This window comes from Leptosomus discolor, chromosome 2, assembly GCF_034619465.1.
Source record: "Leptosomus discolor isolate bLepDis1 chromosome 2, bLepDis1.hap2, whole genome shotgun sequence".
In the NCBI taxonomy this organism is placed as follows: Eukaryota; Metazoa; Chordata; class Aves; order Leptosomiformes; family Leptosomidae; genus Leptosomus; species Leptosomus discolor.
Genome location: NC_141392.1, coordinates 98202171 through 98226150, shown reverse-complemented (window position 1 = coordinate 98226150; position 23980 = coordinate 98202171). Strand labels below are relative to the sequence as shown.

Here is a 23980-nt window from a genome sequence, read left to right as displayed (position 1 = left end):
GGTGACCAAACACTTTCACTCACAAATTTCTACACATAGATCAAAATATCATGACACAACAAGGAACAGCAGAAATCACTGTTAATATGGAGGTGGGGTATGAAACAAGGGTTATCATTAATAATAAAGGATGACAGCACCAACAGTAGCAAAAACAGATAGCAAATCTAAAACCCACCTCCTGCCATTCCAAAAACTTTATTTTTCTTTACACCAGCCACCATTTCCAATTTTAGGATGGGTCTTCTCTTCCTCTGTTTTAATCAGTCTCTGAATTCACATCTTCACTCATTCTTTCTGGTTTTAGCCTACTCTTTCTGTTCCTCTCTTCACAGTCATCTTCCTCATGCTTTGTAACATCGGGTTTCCCAATAAAGTCCAATTTGAGCTCTTAATTATCTGGCTTCTTTGTCCTTCTTTCCTCATTTGCCATTCAGCTATCAAACTATCAAAACAGACGTAATACCAGCTCCTTTTTTATTGCACAGCAGCCTGACACTCCTGGTTTTTGATGAATCATTCCCTCTTCAAGCCAGCATTTGGTTTCTTTAAGTATCTTTCTCCACTATAATTCTTGCAGGCTTCATTCAGCAACAGAATTCCTGATGTATAGATAATTTCATATCCCGTTAAGATACTGATTAAGAAACTGATTCCTGACTCTCAGGTTCTACAGCCTCAGTCCTTTGCCCTTCTCTCTACAGTGTCTATCATTCTGGCCTAGGTTTTAAATCAAACTCAGATTTTTCTGGTTTAGCAACCCTTCAGCTACTGAATAGGCTGTGAGAAATCCTATAACCATGCTGAACAAAAAATTTCTGTCCTTCCTCAGTTCTCCTGCCTCCTGCTCCACCATCCCCATTATTCCTACTTTTCTGCACATTATACAGTCCTATTACAGTTGTACAGTTTCTTTTCTCCATTTAACCTTCTCTTTTTCCTTTTCACCAGCAAGTCTGTTCACTTAAACTGAAAAAAATACTGGTTTTTAAAAGTCTGTTAATGTTACTTAATTAATATCAGCTTTGCACTGTACTGAAAGTACACAGACTATAAAATGGAATCACCATGTACTATACAAAGGAGGAAAAAAAAATCCCAAAGCATTAAAAACATTTTAAAAGATATTCACTAATTTCAAGATTCTTAGCCATTCGCTGTATGCACTTACACAGCATCACTATAGAAGAGTGCTCCTTCTAAATAAAATACCCCAAGCATTTGTTCCTTTCACTATCCATTTCTTCAGTTTCTAACTCGTAATGTTTCATGGCTACAAAGTATCGAATAAAAGTTTCGCCTAATGCTTCCTTAATGCAGGAATCTTTCTCAAGTGCAACGAGAGCATCTTCTAGTTTCAAAGGGACTGATGAATGCTTCAGATCAGCAGTGTGATTTTCTTCTGGGAGTATATCATCATACCTAAGTCCTCTCTTTACTCCATCTAGACCCGCAGCAATAGTAGCAGCAAGCACCAGGTAGGGGTTTGCTGTAGCAGAACTTAATTTATTCTCTATGTAAGTGCCTTTTCCACCATGACATTTGACATTAAAGGCACAGCTGTTATCATTATAGGCCCATTTTGCATTTACACTCTCTTTTGATTCTTTACTGTATTTAGAGTAAGGCTTACGGCAGCTGGTGGTAGGAGCCATCAAACAACTGATAGCTGCTGTGTGCGCCAAGAGACCTGATAACCAATTTTTTCCAATATCTGGGAGCTCCTCAACTCCATAACCAGTAGAAAACAAATTCTTCTGGCCATTCAAATCCCACAGGCTATGTGACAGAGCTCCTGAATTGTAGAACCCCGATTCTGAGAAAAAGCTAGCCACGTAGTTATACTTCTTAGCCACCTCTTTAATGCCTGTTCTAAATGTGAATGCACTGTCAGCAGCATCTATGCCAAATGCTGGATGAAAAGTGATCTCCATTTGCCCAGGCCCACTGGAAGAAGAAAAGCTTTCAATGTTGGCACCAGCATAATACATTCCTTCAATGAGCTCCTGAATGAAGGTCTGGTCATGGTTATTTAGTATCGTGGCTGCAGGAAAGGATATTGTCTTCGAATTTACAACCTCAGTAATGCCATAAATACAAAATTCATAAGTGAAGGCAGAGTGCAGAGAAAAGCCATTGTCCTGAAGCTGGCTCAGCTGTTTCTTGGCAATGTGCCTCGGTGAGGTCATTAGCGGGTTGCCCAGCACGGTGAAGGAATCACATATCACTCTTGCAGTCTGGTCAGTCCAGGGTAGAATTCGAAATGTTGATAAATCAGGGTTCAGGATTATGTCACAATTAAAATTGGTTGCGTTAATGTAATCTAATTCATTATCTTTAGGATTCAGTGTCAGCTCAAGATAACTTCTGGGCATGGCAACACCGTGAATCGCTTTCTCCTAAACACAGAGCAGAATGACAGATTACCAAACGAGAAAAGAATTCAACAGTATTTTTATGTATGCAAAATATATAAACCTCAGATTCTCAGTAAGAATAATGACATTTTTCCTAAAAGAACACTAAAATGCAGTGATGCCTAAAGTGGAGGGCAACAACCAGTTACTGTGTCATTATGAAGCAGAATAACCTTCTACAAGATTAGTATGAAAACCTGGCATCAAGTATCTCAATGACCATTTTTTAAATTTCCATAAAGAACTAAAAAAATGTTCAACACTTATCTTGCATGGTCTTTATGCAATTATGGGCATCACCAGTTAGTTGCAAACTTTGCAAGTCAAACTTCTATCTGTATTAAGCTTCCATCTCCTCTAAGCATTTCCTTTACATAGATCCAAGTGACCACACAAGACTCATGGCAATATGAATTCAGGCTCTGACTTTTCTTTTTTAAAATGTCATAAAGCATACCTCACCATTTTTCAGATGCAAAGTTTAACTGAAAGTTCTCACTTTCTGGACTTGATAAGTTTGGGGGTAAAATACAGGGAAGCACTTCCAAGTGAGAATTATTCTAATGTTTCAGTACTCCTAGGTAGTAAACAGGATATACCCATAATTAAACTTTCTTCTCCATTTGAACGGAGAGCTTCAGCTTAAGCAAATGAAATGTAGATAGGATCCCAAGGAAAGATCATCTACCTTCAAACAAGCACCTTTACGACTTACCTTACATTCAAACCTTTAGCTGATGAAAACTGCAATTATGCCAAGTTCTGTCAAGTGAAATTTGGCTCACGTTTACATCTTACCTTTATTCTTCCAAGGGAAAGGATTACCATCTGAGTAAGCAGAGGAGACAGAACAAACCTAGAAAGGGGTAAGCTCAGAGCTAAAAAACCAAAATGTTGCCTATCCAGATGGAAAATTGTTAAAATACTTCAAACATCATACAGTGGCTTCTCTTAAAATAAACAAATAAATAAATTCCGCCTTCTCTTAAATAGGTGTCAGTCGAGTGGTAGCAATTCTCCCCGTGTGACACTCACAACCAAAACTGCACAATATGGTCACTACTGCTCCAAGATGTCTAAGCTGTCCATTTGACACTGAAAAGGTGTTGAAGGTGATTACCCTATAGCACTATCTCTCCCTCCTCCGACCTCTCTACCCAAGAAAAAAAAAAAAAAAAAGAAAAAAGGAAATTACTATTAGTTGCTTTGTATGTATACATATGTGCACGTGTGTGTGTACACATACACATATTTTAGTGTCCAGAAATCTAGACTGTCACACAAAGCTCCAATTTGTTCAGACAGTAAGGGAAACATAAAAGCTGTCTTTGAACAAGCTGATCTAGACATTTGCAATTTGACATAGCAACTGAAAGAGAAGTTGCAATCAACCTACCACCCCGCACGAGAATTAAAGTGAATGAAATTTTGATAAAATCCAAATGACACCAGAGAGAACAAATTGTATCTAAATTATATAGTTGCAGTTTAGCAATATCTAAAAGGGAAATAATGAAAACATGGCTTAGGCTTCAGAAGGAATTTGAAATAAAAGTGCTCTACAACTTTTCATGTTCACATCTTTTTTTGTGATCATTCAGTAGAGCTTAAAATATTCATAGTGATATGTGAGTGAAAGTATAATGTAGCTATGCACATGAAGTATCACAGAAGCAATATACTGAAATGGCAGATCAGTCAAGGATACACATGGTGAGGATCTTCTCCTAATTTGGTTTGTATTTCCTGAATATGGCAAATATTGCTACTTAAGTCATCATGCAACCCAACAGTATTTTCTTATGTGATTGATGACTATAAAATTTCTCATAGTTAAAGTGATTTTCATTCAGTCATTTTCTTTCTTTCCATGTTTACTCCCTTCTTTTTGTGATTTACTGATGTTCAGTAAAACAGAATTTTTATAAGGCATTGAAACTGAAAAGATAATTCTGAGGGAAGAGATTATTCAAAGTTGAAAGAACTGAAATTACTAGCCTTACTTGATTAGATTACTGTTTGGGGGAACAGAGGAATAGATGACTGCAGAAATGAAAAAAGCCCAGATCCTGTGGGAACATTAAAAAGTGGAGGGAACAGATAATTTGTTCTAAGTTTGAGTCTCTGCCTGCACTATGAAAAAGAAGAAAAACAAACCAAAACCAGAAACAAAAACAAAAATATAAATTAAGGACAGGGCCATGAAAACATGTAAACGTACAGCTAGAAACCAAAAAAACTTACATGAAAAAAGCGAGAAGGAACATTCTTTGATCTTGATACACCATGGAGGTCTATTGATTCAAATCTGACAAACTGTACGTTGTCCCTGGCCATCTGCTGCTTAATAAATTCAATATGAGAGAACAGATGAAGAAGACTTGGACTTCCAAGGCCGTTTACATCAGGCTCTCTGCTGGATGCTATAAGTGAAGAGGAATGTTCAGGTCAAACAAAATAATAAATACTGGAATACAGCCTGTTGTCCTAAAAAATGCAATGGTGGGAAACTGTGACATGGAATGTAAAAACAAACAAAAAAAAAAAAAAAGAAAAAAATATGGATCACAAAATATTTTTTGTAAATAAACACACTTTGTCTTCCCTGAGGACCTGTATAGAATCCCTTATTTTCCCAAATGGTCTAAAACTTTTTTTCGAGTTGATAAGAGAACATAGGGGAACCATGTGGTAAAGCCAGGAATTTCTGAAGGATACCTCAGCTGGTTTGTTGTGTGTTTTTAGGAGCACAAATAGCAGCTGGATACCTATTTCCCACTGAAAGCTGATAGAATTCAGATGCTGTATGTCTTCAATGCCTTCGAAAAGTGCATGGATACAGAAAAATGAAAAAAGGGCACTTGTCTTCTACTAAAACTTTCTCAAGATCTCCTGAGGAGGACTGCTGTCTTCTCCACCAGAGAGAGCAGACTTCTTAGAGAATTCTATGCATTTATGCATTTGCTGTTATGGAGTTGTCTTCTTAACTACAGTACAGCAGCTGTAGGATTGTATAAACTTCTCAACATGAAAACAGTAATATATAAGTTATATTGAGTATAACTTCTGTAATGGAGCAGAAAGCTGGGCAAAGTAACTTCCTTTCACAAACCTCTCAGTGTCTCAGCCTGCTTTTGTTTTGAATATCTACTTACTGTTATTATTCTTCACTGTGAGGGTGGTGAGGTAGTGGAACAGGTTGCCCAGAGAAGCTGTGGCTGCCCCCTCCCTGAAAGTGTTCAAGACCAGGCTGGATGGGGCTTGAGCAACCTGGTCTAGTGAAGGTGTCCCTGCCCATGGCAGGGGGGTTGGAACTAGATGGTCTTTAAGATCCCTTCCAACCCAAACCATTCTATGATTCTATGAAGTTAAGCTACGTAAGGTGTTCGTTTCCATTTAGTCCAATAAACTGGATAGACCAAGGGTAAAACTTGATATTACGATATGAAAAAATGTGAAAAAATAGTTCTTTCTACTTTTCAGGGAGGAAAGTCCTCCATTCTTCCTGAGGATACGGTCAGATGAATTTTTGCAAATGTTTCAGATCCAGAGCGGAAGACCACCAACAGCAACCATTCACCACCACCCCTCAAGTGGAAGTTAAAAGTTTCATGCGGAGGCACTGTGAAGGCTGGTGGGAGCACTCCCAATGTCTCCAGTACCAAACTACCCAAACTAGTGCAGATCTTCTTTAGCAGTAGCCAGCAAGCACAAACACATCTTTTTGATCTCTCCTTGGGGGCAAGTAGGACTGCCAGCTGCAAGGCTCTAAGGAGGTTCTCTACCTAGCCCAGCACAAGGCTGTCTGATTATTCCATGAGAAGGCAGCAAACTCATCCGCAGTGATAGACTTCTTGGAGCGTTTGAATATTGCTGGAACATCCTCCAGCTTCAGATGGCAAGGAGCTGACAAGGGTACTGTAGGTCAGTAAAGGAAGAACAGGTTAAGTAATAACAATGCTCCCTGAGGAATGACAGGTGAAAGCACAGAACAAAATTTTAAGTAAATATAAGTCTATAGGAAAAGAGAATCAAAATTGAAAAGATAGGTGCAAGAAAAAAAGAATTCTGAAGTGTTCAAACCCTTATTCTACATGTTTAATTTCCTGTGCAAAGACAGATATTTCCTGTCTACCACCTGTCACATGGAGAATTTTATGTCTTCATATTACTCAAAGTAACGTTTGACTGGCAATCCTTGACATCAGAATATTGTCAACTTTTGATATAGATTTTGCAAGTATTTCCTATAATATATAAGAAATTATAATAATTATATTATATTATTATATAATATAATAATATACTTTATGAAAAACAAAAACTTTAGCTCTGATCCAGGTAGTTCTTTAAATCAGTATTCCTAAGAGGTATAAATGATATAAAATCAATATCTAAGAAAAGCACAAATGTGATATGCATTCATAGTAATCATGTGTGAATTCATTTAAAGGAAAACTACAAATATACTTAATTTAAACTTCTACCAGTGGTAGGTAATTTTACAAATTTTATATAAATATATCTATCTGTTGTCTTCGAGCTAAAGTTATTTGAATAAATGCATAAATACATAATTAGATTATATGAAATAACATCAATTAAGAGAAAATTCCTGCAAAGTACTGTTTTTAAACGACATTAAGCAAGTAAAAATGATTAACTGAAGAAGCAAGACTTTGTCTTACCCAGTTGAACTTGTTATGACTAATGATAGATATTTTTAAATGATGAGACTAGAATTTATATATTCGTCTAATATTGGTATAAAATTAGGTTATATAACAGTCTAGACAGCCCACCAGCCAAAACACAGATACTTATTAATTTACAATAGCCTTTATCCAAAACCTGTTAGAATCAATATAAAAACTCCTGCAGCTTTCACATACAAGGCAGTTCATCTTTTATATCATTTGCAGATTATCTTTCCCATTGAAATAATGAGTTTCTGTAAATTGTATGATGGATAAAAAAATATCATCATGACTTAATGTCTCTGACTGATTTCCGAGATATGAAGAGAGATTTGTTTCTTAAATACTATTTAGTGAGTAACTACTGACAGTACTTATTTTTTTCCAGCACAGGTCACAAAATATATTTTCTTGGTACCCACTAAATAAATCACTGGCCAACTAAGTCCATGATGCAAATGATGACTAAAGACTGAAAAGGTACAGTAAAGAACTGAGTACTCTGTCTTTTCCCAGTTTGTACAGTCATTATGCAGAGCACTAGTTATTGGAGATAAAGTAGCTAATAAATAAGTATTAGACAGGCCTAGCTGATTTAGATACACAGTCTAAAAGTCTCACATTCTTATGAGGGAGGATTGTGTAAAACACTAACAATATTACCAAAAAAATCTACAAATTATACAGGTTATTATTATTTTTAGCAGAAGACTAGTGCTATTCTTAGATTACTAATATTGAAATAATTCAGATTGCTGAGGGCAGCTGACATTGTGCTAGGGCAAAGAGTTAACATCAGCTTTATCTTCTCAGCAACAGAAAAGTGCTACAGAAAAAAGTGCACGTGTCCCAGATCAATCTGTCATTATCTGCTTGTTCAAAGAAATCCTTTCCCATGGTCCCTTATTAAATCACACCACATCTAAAGCAAACAATTTCTCATCTCTATAAGAGGTGACTGTGTCAACCTGATGAAACAAAAAAGAACGTGCTACATGTTGCCAGGGGAGCTGACAATGACGGGAACAAGCTGACCTAACAAAAGTAGTATTGGAAACTCTTCACTGAGAAACACAATCACCAATGTAACATAAGGCAGTAACAGCAGGCACCAGGAGGTAGACTCCAGATACAGATCATGCACTGGAGAAGGAGACACGTTTCCATCAGTTCTCACCCAGTCTCTTCCTCCCACTGCCACTCCAGCAGCACCAGCTATGCCAGATGTTCTTTCTCCTGATACACCCCTGCTGCAGCCACACAGCTGCTGCACACCCTCCTCCTGCCCTGTGAGATGGGCTCTGAGCGCTCCTGAGTCCCACGCAGCCTCAGAACGCTTGTGCCTGTGCTCTGTGGCACACTGTGGCTCTGGTTACTGTCTCGGAGTGGTACAGACATTAAAACCCTTGCAAGTGTAGAAATTGCTATGCCAGTCAAGGCAGCGTTTCGTCACTCTAGAGCTGTCTGTGGCACCAACTATTAACAGGAAAGGCAAGGTGTTCTTTGGAAGCTGTTTAAAGAAAATGAGTTTTGCAGTTCCTCACTAAAAAGGTGGTCTTGTGGTTAAGAGCAGGAGGGTTAATATCCAAATTTGTCTTAATTTCTTCTTCATCCTTAGAAATCTAACACTGAGTGCTCTGAAGATCTATATGAATATTGACCCCTTTCATAAAAACAGATGCCTTGTGCTGATGATAGCAGTGAGTCCCACAGGGTAATCACACACCTACACTCTTCTAAATCCTATGGCAATTCCTGTCAGTATTAACTTAAATATGTCTTCTCTTCCTTACAGGACCCTGCTTTGTGTGTTTAAGAACAGCCAGTCTACTCAGTTTGTACAACATGTTACTCTTCTCACACTTGTCTTCAAACATTAACAGCCTCTGTCTCTCAAACCTCATCTTTTCCTATGCTAGGTATCATTCTCATTGCTAGTATTTAAAGCCTCTCTTTCTATTCCCATCTGGTTTTTAACATGGTAAATAGACATGAGTGCTGGATTACATTTGAATATCACTATTTATGTGAATAGTGATCAAAAGCATTTTCAGTTGAAAATGTTACACAATTTACATTTCTTTTTCACTCAGAAAATGTTTTGCTGTAAATGTTTGCTGATAGGTCAGTAAAGTATTCGCTTTCTGCAGTTGTTTCCTACTTGGGATTTTTTCCCCCCTACAAGAGATGGGGAACAAATACGTAACCATACCAGAAAGTTCTTAAAGCATAGGAAGCAGTAAAAATATTTCCCTAATCTGTTTGATATTGATATTTCAATGTTTTTTCCATCCATTTCTTTGTCTTATGATAGTCTGGTTTCTTTTTTAATCTTAACTGTGAAGCAAGCTTTTTTATTGGTATGGCCATGGAGAAGCTCAGCTCTTTTTCGTGAGTTTTAAAGCTAATCTAGAAACCAATGAACAGCTTCAATCATCCATGAATTATTCTTTCCAAACTGTATGACAACATGACACAGCCTCTCAGAGGAGCTACATCATCAAGAATCAAATAAAAAATAAGATTTTATTTCTCAATAGATGAAAGATAAAATAAATCACTCATATTTTTCTGTCTTCCAGGGTGTTTTATAAAAATGGCTTTTTTGTATTTAATAAGAAAATTATCACAGTTTTATAGAAAGGTTAGAAAATATTCCACCTAGACAAGAGGATTTGAAAACAAAATATGCAGGTGTCTGAAAAAAAATTAAGGTGAGTAATACCCACTGGAACTACCTAACTCATAATTCTAAATATGATGCATCTAAAGTTGCATGTCTTTCTTCAAACTCAAACAGAAAATATGGATTTAAGGAAAGACTCACTGAGCAAAGTTTCATGAACTGAGGTATACACTATTGCAAACTGGGTATCCCCTTCTGGTCTAAAAATGTTTGACCTAATTAAAAAAATCAAGTGAGAATGAGTGGGAGTGCCATGTTAAATGGGAAGCAAGGCTATTTAGGGAAGAGAAGATTTGCACAGTATTGAAGGTAAGGACTAAACTCTTGAATATGTGGTAGAAGGAGAGGCGGCTGGCAGAGAGATCAAGCAAAGAATGCATTTCACTCACATTAGGTCTAAACTAATTGTTTTGGCAACCCTTCACTATTACTAGAAAGAAAGTAAACATCTTCAATGGGTAGGAAAAATTACTAAGTACACCTCTTTCTCTCACAGAGTCACAGGGCAACTAGCTTACTACAGGCACCAGAGACAGATGAGTTGGATCTCACCCAAAAGGGGACAAAATAGAAAGATAGGATGGAAGTGCTGTCTGAGCATTTTTGTTTTGTATATATCGAGGAGGAAAATGGAAAATCACAGAGTCACAGAGCAGGAATATTTCAGCTATTGGTATGGAAGATAAAGGACTTAAGAGCTTTGATTTGCTTTAAGGAAAATAGCTGCTTTTAGAGCTTGTGAGGTAAAAAAAAAATAGCAAGTTGTATGCAGCTCAGTTCCAGAGGGAAAAGAAAGAAATAGGCAGAAAGTATGATGCTTTGATCAACAGAAAATAAAGGCAATCAAGAAGGTTTACAAAGGAGCTGAGCTTCAGCCCTGCTATGTTCAAGTTGAGTTCAGAATCACAGAATCATAGAATGGTTTGGGCTGGAAGGGATCTTAAAGATCAGCTAGTTCCAACCCCCCTGCCATGGGCAGGGACACCTCCCACCAGACCAGGTTGCTCAAAGCCCCATCCAGCCTGGCCTTGAACACTTCCAGGGAGGGGGCAGCCACAACTTCTCTGGGCAACCTGTTCCACTGCCTCACCACACTCATAGTAAAGAATTTCTTCCTAATATCTAATCTAAATCTATCCTCTTTGAGATTGAAGAAAATGTAGAAAAAGAAATATTAGAAAAATTTTAGTCAGCTGCAGATAGAGCATGAGAAAGCACCATGAAGGAACAGTATGGCTTTGGTTTTTCAGTTTAGGGGAAATGCAAGAACAGCACAGATTATGTAAAATACAGTGCAGAGGAGAGTAGCAAGTGAAAAACACAGTCCTAAGTAATCCCTAAAGTGAGACGTGGTTATTCCGCAGGAATGTCTGCAGAGGCAGTGAATATGAAGTACCTGGAGCAGGAACTTATGTGCCTCTCCTGTGTCTGCTTATATCTCCTGATTGTCCACTTAAAGCTCCTGAAGTGTCTCCATTCCTATTTCTTTACCGCTGACTAGACTTACTGAGCAGAATCAGTGGGGACAGCTGTGTCTCTTCAAGGTAAGCACAGAGGACAACGAAACCACAAGGAGAGTTCAAATTTTGTTAGAAGTATGTGGGCAGACTTTTTAATTTCAATAATGCAAAAAGCCTAGGCTATTTGTTTTGTTGAAGTCTTCTTTTCATAATTCTGCCCCTAGGCATCATCATTTGTGACTGACTTAATACTAAAAATAAGAGCTTTAAACGAGAGAGACAGCATGAGGTTATGCATTGTAATAGAAAAGGGAATTGCTTGTAGGACTGATGAAATCCACTCTTAAGTGTGAAATATAGCCTGTTAACAGCTTCTTAATATGCTTTTCTTTAAAACAGCTTAGCAAAGGAACTTAGTGTTTGGGATCAGCACCCGCATAACATTTCATGTGATTCTTGGGGCATTCAAACCTTTTTTTTCTGTGCACTTGAAATTTCAACAGTCACTAGGTAGCTACTGATGCCTGCACCTATAGCTAAGATGTATTTTCTTTCTTCAGAAATTTCCTTCTCCTTCCAACAGTTCCTGCTCCCATGCTGATCACATTTACTTGACCTCACTTGATGTATACTCAAAAGATGATCCCTGTTGAGAGGACCTGCTCCTGGAGCTACTCAGGTTTCAGGAGGGGGGGCTAGTTATGCAGTATGCACTCAAGGAGATTTTAACAAACTTTTTAATCCTGGCTACAGACCAAGATGTACAAAGGGAATTTGAAGCCTCAGGTGACAGCCTGCTTCCAGTGTGTTGCCCACCTGCAGCTACATGGAGGTGCTATTGTCTCATAAGGTCCAGAAAAGGCACTTTGGTAACAAAAATACTTAAGATAACTTTTTAGTCATGAAAATAAAATATTTAGGATTTTATCTTATTAATCTTAATAAACTATCACTGCCAGCAATGAAATACTGTCCATGCAAAGGATCATTAAAGAGTGCAGAATTTTATATAAAACTTTCTTCAGTTAAGTTACTGAATGTATTCAGTGAAAATTAAATTTCAAACACATACGTTTCTAAATAAGTAGAAACTATTTCTGTGCATTCCATTTACTAGTGGAAATACAGGCTGAGCCCTAAAATTTGTTTGGTCAAAGCCAAATGGAATCCAAACCTCATGAGATTCCAAAACTTTTGGGTTTGGGTATGTTTCTGCTGAGACAAAACAGTTTTCCCCCACCTCCCTTCATAGTTAGTTCTCATCTATAGTTCTCTTAGTCATTGTTGTCACCAGTGATACAGAGTAGGATTAACCCCAGGTAACTTCCGGTATTTCAGATTTAGGCAAATAATCTGAACTAATCATCATGGGACTTCTTCCCCATCGAGTGGAAAGAGATGCCTACCTCCAGAGGTAAATTTCTCATCAACCCCTACCTCTTTGAAGACAAAATGCCTGTCTTTCCCTACTGACTAGGTAATAAACTTGGATTACCCATTTTACATTAAGTGGCTAAAATTAGTTTGAAATCTCCCTGAGGAATCTACAATTAATCTCATCAGTTCCTTGTACCTTGTAAATTGTGTTATGACAAAGAACAATTATTCCTATATTTTAAAATATATTTGCTGGTTTTGCAGACAATGTGAAAACAGTAGTAATCTAAGTGTGAAAATGCATTTCACTAGCCTTTGAGTGATGCAAAAAACACTGTAATCTGTAAAAGGAACAGCATCAGGTATAGACTGAGAAATAATCCTCTAACCTCTTTATTCTAATAGGCATGAATAGAGAGTGATTTGAGCAAGAAATATCTTTTCAAAGTTTTATATTTCTCGTGCAGTGCTCTGAGTTAGCACTGATAATGTTCATGGGTATCCTATTCAGACTTCTTCAAACTGGGTAACACAATATATCTACTGAGAAATCCTGCTGTACCTAACAACATTTGATATATTTAAATTGTCTGTTTTCAGAGTATGTATAGCAATATTTCTACCCATCTGAAAGTAGGCTTTTCAAAAAGCAGGATAACTTAATATTGTTATAAAATTTAATTGCTATTATTATATTTTATTACATAGAGGATTATGGACAAAGTATTTTATAAATGGAGAAAAGTTATTCATATTCTTGTATCAGTGTGATAAGTCAGAGAGTGAAATATCTATCCCAAAAAGCTGACAATATGATCTGAGCTTGATGCTCCTGGAAATGTATTAATCTGGTATCTGTTCAACTGTCAAATAGTTGTTTGTGTGCTTCCTGGAGTAGACACAAAACAACTAACTGCTCAAGCCCATTCCATTATCATAGCTAACAGTAGCTTTCAGTTTGCTGATCCAGCTAGCCCAGAAGTACAGCTTTTACAGTTTTAAAGAAATCACAGCCTATTAGTAGCAATTAATTGGCTCTATAAACATTTCCAAAATGGACTTATTGAACAGCATGAAGATAAGTGGAAGTTCTCTGCCTCATTTGCTTTTCTTCCCCTATAGTTTATATGAGATGTTTTTGCATTCTAGTCCTCTCACAGGACAGATAATTGAAAACATTATCCCTACATGAGAGCAATTTCCGCTGCTGGAAATGTTAACAAAAAGGAAATTTTAAGAAGCCCAGATGCCATCAGAGCTTTTCAGTGTCTGGCAGACATTTGGGAATTGTTGTCTGCTCTTAGTTTAAATGAGGAAATATTTCAGTTTTAGTGAAAAAGACATGACCACTTGTGTCTGGCAGTTTTTGGCAGGCAGCTGGGCTTCAAAAATGCCTTAAAAGAAAAAAAAATAAAAGCAGCATAGATGTGGAGCACAACTTCTGATCCATCCAATCACACAGAAACCATAGGTGTCAATTCTCTCATATAATAGCTCTGACTATATTTTGCAGTCTAACAAAATGTCATAAAACAACAGGAGCGTTTTCTTTAATAGGAGAGCAGGTGACGTTTAAATATCCTTACCAGCGTGGCCTGCAGAGGGGTCAAACTGAATCTCAGGAGCTGTGCTTTCTGCATGTGTAGAAGCTGCTGGTAGTCCCAGAATAAGTTGATCCACGTCACTTCCCGCTGGTTGCTGATCAGACCCGGCAGAGCTGAGGACCAGGAGAGGTTTGCTGTGCTGCCCCACTCCCTCCTTGTGGAAGCTGTGGTACTTTCGATTCTCCTCTCCAAAGTGGGGACTAAAACTCTCAAAGGGTCGACTGTGCTTGTCAGACATTTTCTCCCGGGGCTTTGAATTTTTCTGAGAGAAAGTGCCACCTGCCTTGCCACTGTAATTGGGCCCATGAACAGGCAGTGGACTTTCACTCAGCAGGTTTTTCAACTCTTGCAGGCTTCGTTTGGAAATGTCAGGTGGCCCTGTGAAGGATTCTGCATTCCCGCTTCCTTGTGCGGTTACAGCACTGCCCAGGGAGCCTGTCTTCATCACATGAAACTTCACAACTTTTTCTTCCATCCCACCCCGTTCTTCTTGCTTACTCTCTGCCTTCTCACTGCCCTCTCCCCTGTGCATTGCCTCTTCACATCCAGCTTTCCCCAAGCTCTTTGCAAGCTGCACGCCCATGGGCTGCTGCATTTTAGCTGGTGTATCTATTTCCTTATGCATTTTTCCTATTATTCTTTGCCCAGTGGTGGCATTTTCCTGGATTTCTCGTGTTTTTCCAGACAGGTCTTCTTTCACGTCACTGCCAGTATGAGAACTGTCATGACCCCCACTATTCTTTTGTACTGGAGGAAAGCTAGATGGGTTTTGAAGAGGCTGGTCTGATGGTGGTTCTGTGCAACCAGTTGTTCCTTGAAGGGGACAAGGATCTGGGACTTTTGAGGTGTGGGACAGCTCCATCTTCTCATTTTCTAAAGGAGGAATGTACTTTGTAGGACTTTTAATTCCCTTTTTCCTTCTGAAACCACATATATTGTTGCCATCAACTTCATCATTGTCACTTTCAGATGTGTTCTGTAACCAGCAATAAAATATACAACCAAATAATATGTATGAATGAAACAGAACATGGCAATGGAGTACTACCACCAGCTGAATTTACCTTGTAGCACTTCCATTACTTCTTGCTGATGGAGGTCTGTGTAGACACTTACTGACCCTCAGATTCTGCTATTTCAATTTAAAAAATTCTCACAGAATTCTTTTCCTTAGAACAAAATTGGCAAAAATGACTACATAATACAGTGTTTAGACAGATTTAGATTAAAATATAAGACATCATACACTGTGTGACATAATTTGTCAAAGCTGTGCCCTTTAAATGTGGAAAAAAAAAGGTATTTTAATAATTATATTTAAGTATATTCTTGCTAATATTAAAAACTTTTATACTTATATAGGAAATGTATTGCCATGAAACACAGAACACTGGCAATCCTTATAAATATGGGGAGTGAAACCTGAAAATAAAAAGCATTTTAAATTAATGTCAGGATTTGGACAAATAACTGAACTTCCAGGGCAGTGGTCAAAAGGACAAACCCATATTTCGATGCGTAAACAGGTAGGAACTAGAAGATGATGTTTACCTTATATATGTTATTGATACGATTTATATTGTAGTGCTGGGAGCAGATATTAAAATGGATGTAAACATGGAGAAGGTGCAAAAAGGAGCTACAAAAATTAATCTGCTTGCATTATCCCAGAGAATATAAAGTGTGTGGATCATCGTCCCTCCTAAGTATTCTGATCCTGCCACATGTGTGATGTCACCCTGATGGTGACAAGGAAAAGTACAGGAAATCAAACCCAGATACATTCAAATGAAAAAAATAGCTGATATTTTAATATTGTAGGTGATTATTTCACAAGCTATCAAGGTAGTGATTGAATTCTCCATCTCACAATGTCTTAAAAAAGACTCCATAGTACAGTTTAAACAAAATATAGATCACTCCATAGCCGGTCATAAACCATTGTATTGCTTATGAATACCTACTCAAGCATGTATTTAAGACTTGGTAGCTTAACCAAGAGTCCTTGGTTTGCTTGAGTTGGGCTGGAATTAACACCAGTAAAAACCCTGGGAAATCAAGAGATATCCTCTGAATGAGACCATTCTTTACCTTTTCCACAAAGGAATAATCTGCACTCTTTCCAGTTTCTGAATTTCCAGAAGTAGGGATCTGCACAAAAGCAAAGTGAATGCCAGTCTGGATAAGGCAAAAGAGATTCCTGTTGGCAGACAAAAGCACGTAGAACAAAAGGCAGCAGCGTCTGATGTGCATATGGAAGGAAACAGTTACATGGCATCCATTAAAGTCATCAACACCTCTCTTTTTCTGTATTATTCCTCCTTATTTTCCCTGCTTTCTCACTATGCTATTTTCCGTAATTATCCAGTCAAAAAAGACTTATGACTTCTTTCCTAACACAGAGCTCACAGAAATATTTCCTTCCACTCTCCTCCTTGCTCTAAATTTCTGCAACTTGCTGTATTTACAGCTACTTTGGGAGCTCGTCAGGGCATTGGTAGCGTGAAAGGCAGCTGACCACCAGCTCTGTAGGGAGGATAAGCCACTCTGTGCCTGTAACTCCCACACACATACCTTGACAGTGATGTGCTTGTGATGCCCACTTGCAATCAAACACAGTTACTGGCTCATTCACAACAGAAATCCTTGCTTACCCCAGTTTTAGCACTCAGTTTTTAGTGAATCCATTTCTTCATCTAAAGGCTTTGGTTTACTCCCATAATACACCCCAAAATACCCGATAAAATAGTTCTGGGTGTATTGCTGATACCACTACACATTCACCCATGTAGAAGAGGCCTAATTCCTACAGCTCTGCATCATCATGGAATATAAATGTAATGAAGGAACTTTCTTGAATAACAAAGCAGACAAGATCTGCTTAGAAGGAGAATTATAATGGAGAATTTTAACACCTCTATTAGTAACACAAGAAAGTGAATGAAACTGGGGGAGAAACAGTAGGGGTGGAGGAACCACTGTCTGCCAAATGGAAAAACTCAAATAATTTTGAAATAAAAGAGGCATCACATTAAATTTCTAGATGTCTGAAATTAATTTTTCAGAAAAAGGAGAGAAGTGTTTCAGTATGAAAGCTATGGCCATAAAAAGATTGTATTCTTTAATGAAATTATGACAAATATTTACTTAAATATCTTTTGTGACAGAGGTTGCCATCATTAAAGTACCCTGATTTGCACTTTATTAAGTTTTCAGAATTGTTTCCTTTGAATATCTTGAAACCAGTAATACAACCATAACACCACCTGCATTTCTGCTTTATAATGTATTCCCACTCCTGTGCTCAAAGATAACTATCAAAAATTTTAATTTTATATTCATAAGAACTACAGTTGTCAAAAAGGTTGATTATTGGAAACTGTAGCACTATTTGTTCTTCAAATGATGCCTTAATACATGCTCTCCATAATTTCATCATTAAAATTAAATGCCAGACCTGATTACACCTTTCCCAGTTCTTGGTCCTTTATATCTCAAACGTGCAATCAAAATGCAAGTATCTTTTATTTATTTTACTCTTGACAACACATTTAATTAATTTATAGCACTTGTATACTGAAGTCAGACAAAGAGTAGTTTGTGTATCAAAAGCAAAACATGAGAAAACTTCCTGTTCACATAATTAGCCATTCTAGATGGTTTCATGAACACAAGGTACCATCCCCACATTATAGTCTTTACCAAACCAAATTCCTTCTGAATAGAGATGAGCAGGATAAGGACTGATCACTTGTAAATCTGTTAATGGAAACATTCATTTGCAATAGAACTCTAATCACTAGTGTGTCTGTAGTAGTCTGCAAAGAGTTTACTTTCTATGAAGGAACTGAGACTATGGTACTGCATTTTAATCATCGACTTGAAAGCGATACTGCACCCATTGCTTTTAGAAAAAACATTGATCATTTTTATCTTCAAATAAACAAAACTAACATTTATATAGAGAACAATGTATGCATTACTTCAGGTGCTCTGCACAAGGCACACTGCGACTTTGTGCAGGAGAATGACTTCATTTCTAAATAAACTCAGACATTTATGGACTTTCACTTAGAAATCATTCACAGTATTTTCTGTAGTGAATTAAACAGGGCTAGTTTGTTGCAAGGTACAAATACAGAGTCCTTTCATATTAAAGACAGTTGTATGCACGACTTATGACACAGCCTTACTTGTCTAGTAGTTTATGCAGTGTCTACCATCAGAAAAGGCCTAGTACTTGGGCACAGAGAGGAGACCACCCAGGAAGTAGGACTTACAAATTATCTATTTAACTTTTTATTTCTAGCAAGTTTTTTCTACAGAAGACAGGGATGATTAAGTAAAATAATAGCTTGGAAGAGTTACAGTGCAAGTGAGCTGGATACAGAACATGACTTAATTTTGTGCAACCATGTGTCCTGCTGTGCTGAAAGGAAAGCAAAACAGTCATGGTATTAATACGGTAAAAGTTCTGATTATTTTTTATTTCATTGCTGAACGTTCCTACATTTTTGTTGTTGTGTGCCAACAGTAACAGGACATACTAAAGCTACTTCAAAGTTCTTTTATCCAAAATTTGTTTCAGTATAATTCAGTTTTTGTTTGCTTGTTTTCAAATATTTACTGACACCCTAAGTCAGAGGTCTTGACAGTTTCAAAATTTGCTTCTCTTTCTTAGCAAGTGAACATTCAGGTGGTGATTCAAATATTCCTGCCAGAAGAATTCGCTCCAAAATATAAACAATGTGGCCCATGTTATGCAAGAAATCTGAGATTTAGATTTTTCTTTCTAAAGATGTATCTGATGTTAATTGTCATTGATAGGTATTGGTACTCCCCCAAGTTCTGATTTCCATCAGGACTTCTTGCCCCAGTGTTGTAACTCATGCGGGTACACCAATCCCTGCTGCACTGGGGGTTTGCGCCTGGTAAAGTTTCAGTAAACGTGGACCAGTGCAAGTCCTACAACAGGCAGGAACAGTAGGGGTGGATCAGACTTCGTTTCCCATTATGGATAGTATCAACTCATACAAATAACAGCCTTGCTTGTCTTCACTAGGTACCTACTGTGTCACTTCAGTACACAAGAGTTTGGATGTCTGTGACTATCAACATAGCATAAGAGCTATACTCATGCATTACAGCAGCATATCAGGGCACCATGCAGGTAGGAAGAGGAGAGAATAAAGGACAGTATCAGCAAGCAAATATTTCAGCACTGTGCAGATGAAATTCCTTGCAATACTTAACCCAATTGCATGCCACTTATGGTATGCCATCAGGCTTCTTCAGCTGATAGACATTTTATATCTTGTGATAACACAGAAAATATACATCTAAAGCAATTTGTCTTAATCAGTTTGAGTTCACTTTTAGGCTTCATACAAGCTCTGAAGTGGAATATTAACTATATAATGAAATACAGCACTACCAAAAAGCAGTTCATCAGCAAACCTGCCAATCGGCAAGCTGAGAGCATTTGGAAATGTAAAGCGTTGCCTTTGGGAGGAATAATAAGTGCTAAGATTTCTGGTGTGTGAAACACAGGTGAAAATCCAAGGCAATTCTTGAACTTTTGCCTTAAAAAGATTTTATAGGTGACTGAAAATATATCTGTAATGTTCTGTGAGGCAAAATCAGAGGCTGCAGAGGCGACCTTCTATTTTTCTCCTACTTTTTGTTTGCATCATGACCTCGGGCAAGACTGCAAGCACTATTGGGGTTTATAAACTTCTCTCAAATATGTATTGACAAAAAGAAACAGGAAAATGAGAAATAGAACCTCACACTACAGCATTTGAAAGGAAAAGAAAAGGAGAAAGGGAGTTAGTTTAAAAGATGCTCTGAGTAACTGTAGATGAATAGCTACAGCAGGTTTTCTATCAGAGAAAAAGATGAAAAAGGAAAGGTGCCACTTTAGCAGGTGCTTTTGTATATCTAATCAACAAGATAACCCAATGTTCCTGCTACTGGCTACCCAAAAAAGTGATGCAAACACTCAATAAAATGCAGTGGAGTCTCAGTCACATTCTCATTTTCTCTTTTATTTCTGATCATTAACCAATTTTAGCCGCTATTTTAACTGATTGTTCAGAAGTCAAATTGTGATGATCTTCCTGAGTTGTTGTTAAAGGTTTTTCAAGAACAGAAGATTAATTTTGCAAAGAACATCAAAATGTCAAAATCTGGTATATCTAAGAATTAGGAAAATATGGGAAACTAAAACAGAAAAGTCAAAAATATGTAAGGTTTGATTGGCTGAATTTTTTTACTTATGAAAAGTTGAACTGCTACACTTAGCTTTGACATTTTTTTTTCTATCATGTAAAACAGTTGAAAAACTAAAACGAACTGTTTCCAGTTTAAAAAAATCTAAAAATAATGTTCAGGTGATGTTGACATGTGATATTATTCACATTGCTTGAACTTTTTTTCAGTTTTATTTCAAAAGTAATACAGTTTTTCAAGGTATTTCAATTGCTATGAAACCATAAATGCTGAGGAACTTTTTCTGACCCACTCTGGCTCTTACCAGGTTACCCTTCACAGCTCCCCCAGGTTGGTACAGTCAAGTTTAATTGACCTTTTTGTGTAGTAACAAATTTCAAAAACTAGAAGTCAAGTCAACAGGAGATGCTGCTTACAACCTTACACAACAGTACCCATAAAGCAAGTGCACTCGTGTCCAAGTGGTTTCCCAGCTCCTTTCCCTGACAGATGGAAAACATTACCTAGCTACTCCCCCAGTAACCAGACAGAGAAGGATCAGAGGACACAGGGACAAATTATCTACTGCTGGGAATTAATGCAGCTTCACTGGAGTCACTGGAGCTACACAGATTTGTACCAGGAGGGAATATGGCCATGGAGTCATACGGAGGACAACACAGACATTTCCAGGGAGTAGCTCCAGGCACAGAGAGGGGTTTTGGCTCTTATGTGCAGTGCTAAAACAACATGTGCTACAATGAACAGAAACTGGTGGCCTGTAAGCCAGAGACATGAAGATCACAGCACATTGTCAAGATATTGCTGTGACTAATTTCTCCCTCAATGACCTTGTTTGATGAAGTGGCTCTTTGACAGTGATTTACTGCTACAAAAACCTCCTAGTGAAGGACCTGCAAGTGGCAGAAATATTAGGTACATGCGATTATTTTGAAGTTAGAGCAGCTGAAGCACAAGCTTGCCATAGGTCACAGGCAGATGTGTGATAATGTTAGGACCAGAAGCAAAGTCTCCTTCTTTCTTTGAAACTTTTAAATATACTCAAGATTATTAATGTCCTTCATGTGAAAATGAATGGAATGCGTTTAGTTCACAATATTGTGTCACTTATTTTCACATTTGAAATTTGCCTTTATCTGCTACTCCCATCCAAAACCTTCCTACTATATATGCAATTATTAGATGAGCTCCTCAAGTTCATTTATTCTCTTGCAGCACAGTTGTCCTTACGGCAAGGTTATTTGCAAATACTTTCCCTTGGAGTATGCCATCTGCACCACGTAAAAATTAAAATCCCTAAAATAAGACAGTCTCAAAATGAAGAAGCTGATCCCGCCTTCACAGTGATTTGGGACCACAAAAGTACACTGGTGGTGTCATCCCCAATTTGCATAGTGTAAATGAGATCTAAAAGAAGGATCCGTTTAACAGTTGACTAATCCTCAGGAAGACATTTGCAATGAAATGGGCTTAATGATCTACAAGACTTTTATATCTACTTTCTATGACTCATTTCATATACAAAGATGGTCTAGGAAGCAGTTAGTGACTCAGAGTAGGTGCATCTCTGGCATATAAAGTATCCGCTTGTTCACCTTGATAAAAATGTCTAGTAGCCTCAGGAAGTCTTCCTGCACCATCACTTCCAAGACACATTACAACTTTCTCAATATTTTTAATCAAACATTTTAATTTCATGTTTTCACAATGAGAACTTCTGGACACTACTCAAAATAACAGGTAGATTTTTAAATTTTTTTTTAAAACTTTTTTGAAAGTATATATTGCAATGTCAAGGCCAGAAACTGTTTTAAAATGCACTCATATAAAAACTGAGTAGCTCCACTTAGGTTGGTAACCTTCCTCAAGAGTGTCGCTTTCTCATTCAGGTCAGACTCTGGTCCACAAACTGTAGTGCTTCCATTCACATTAAAGAAGCCAATCTATTTTCCCAGAAATATTAATGGGATCAGATTTTAGGCCTCTATTTCTGTTACTTTTGATAAAGTTACAAATGAAAGTCATAGGAAGTTAAAATGTGTTAGATTTGCTTCCTAAAGTAAATGAGGGGGTTTTTGGCTTAAACAAGAAGCCTTTCTTTGACCTGCATTTGCTTCAGAATTAGAGCATGCTCAACATACGTGCATGAAGAGCCTTGTACACAACCCACAATGAAATGTTCACTTACTTGAAGTCTTGAAGTGGTTGCAAAAAGTATTTTATATAAGTTTATCTGCTCAAAAATCATTCACAGTCAGTCTCTTACCTGCTGAGTAAGATCTTCCTTTTTGTTCATGTCCACTTCATTCTAGTTCAGGTCACCATTAGAAATGGCCTAGTAAAAATCTAGTAGAAAGACATCCTGTATTTATAGGCATAGATACAATAAAGGTTAGTTAAAACAGAATTGCTGTAAAGTTCTTTTCCCAGAAGTCCACACAGGTGATGAACCATAAAGAGCAACCCCAATGTGTCATGGTCAAGAGCACCGCTTTCTGGAACAGCGTTAAAGTAGTAAACTGACAAATGCACATTAGCTGCCTGCCTGCCTGGAAACAAAGACAACTCCTCACAAAAGGCTTTTGTCCTGTAACCAGCCATTTCTGTTCTGGAACAGAAGCTATTGTTAGGTTCCTTAGAGGTAAAACCTATATTGGGCATTATAACAACAGTACGCACATGGACAGGGATTTGAAAGGCACAGCACACTGTGAGAACAACATGCGGTACTAGGCTGTTATTCTAGGTGCTTGTATGTTGTTAATAAATATTGGTGGATCTGGGTGTATTAGAATCCTGGAGAGGGGTCTTTTTTCGCATTAGCTATCTAAAAGTATTTCAAAGATTAGGTAGTTAAGCTTGTCTTTCTTATACTTTTTTATTTATCAGGTTTAACGTGAATTCAAAGAACTGTGTTTAACTGACATTTCAGTCATTCGAGATTCTTTAGCTGATATAATATTACAGGATGATGATATCGAGTGTGTTTACAGCATCTCTTCCTGGTAACTGATCACTCAATAAACACAAGTAAACATGATGTTACGATTGGCGTTTAACACTGCAAAAATGCAGGTTTGATTTTTTTCTGTACTTCCAAAAAATTAAAAAAAAAAAAATTGATTTTGTTAAAAATAACCCATCAAAATAATGACTATAGGTAGGGAGCTATAGTTCACAAAAATCTTAGGCATCTCAACTGAAATTCATAAATACAGGTGCCCAAGTTCCAAACTGTGATTCTGAAAATCCTTCCTCATCCAGGAGGCACAGAAATGCCACAGCTCCTAACTTTGTGATTCCTTCTGTGCAATTTTTGTAACTTTCCCTGCTCTGAACTACCCTACTTGTCACAGAGCAGAGCAGGCAATGACTGGAAGTTTATGAGTATTCAAGAAATAGGCTTACTTACACGATTTAACATTTTGTCAAGCAGGCATTAAAAAAAATCAACACCCAGCACACTCTATAGGAGTGGTCTCCTGCAAGACCAATAGGATGGAAATCA

The 23980-nt window shown here is 37.5% G+C and overlaps 1 protein-coding gene across 1 annotated transcript; it reads right to left on the bottom strand.

The window, feature by feature from the left end:
• Positions 1–1199: 1199 nt before the first annotated feature.
• On the bottom strand, positions 1200–22768 carry LGSN (lengsin, lens protein with glutamine synthetase domain). The gene is made up of 4 exons (XM_009952792.1): positions 22739–22768; positions 14224–15217; positions 4662–4840; positions 1200–2399 (listed from the first exon to the last, which is right to left on the bottom strand). The coding sequence occupies exons 1-4, from the start codon at positions 22766–22768 to the stop codon at positions 1200–1202; spliced, it is 2403 nt and encodes an 800-aa protein (XP_009951094.1).
• Between the last annotated feature and the right edge of the window lie 1212 nt (positions 22769–23980).

What these genes read in the sequence shown, in the direction of transcription:
- LGSN (XM_009952792.1), bottom strand. Translation starts at nt 22,768, where the DNA reads ATGAACAAAAAGGAAGATCTTACTCAGCAG. An exon ending in AGGAAGATCTTACTCAGCAG is followed by an intron (nt 15,218 to 22,738) that starts GTAAGAGACTGA and finishes TGCTGGTTACAG; the next exon opens with AACACATCTGAAAGTGACAA. An exon ending in CCCCTCTGCAGGCCACGCTG is followed by an intron (nt 4,841 to 14,223) that starts GTAAGGATATTT and finishes CTTCACTTATAG; the next exon opens with CATCCAGCAGAGAGCCTGAT.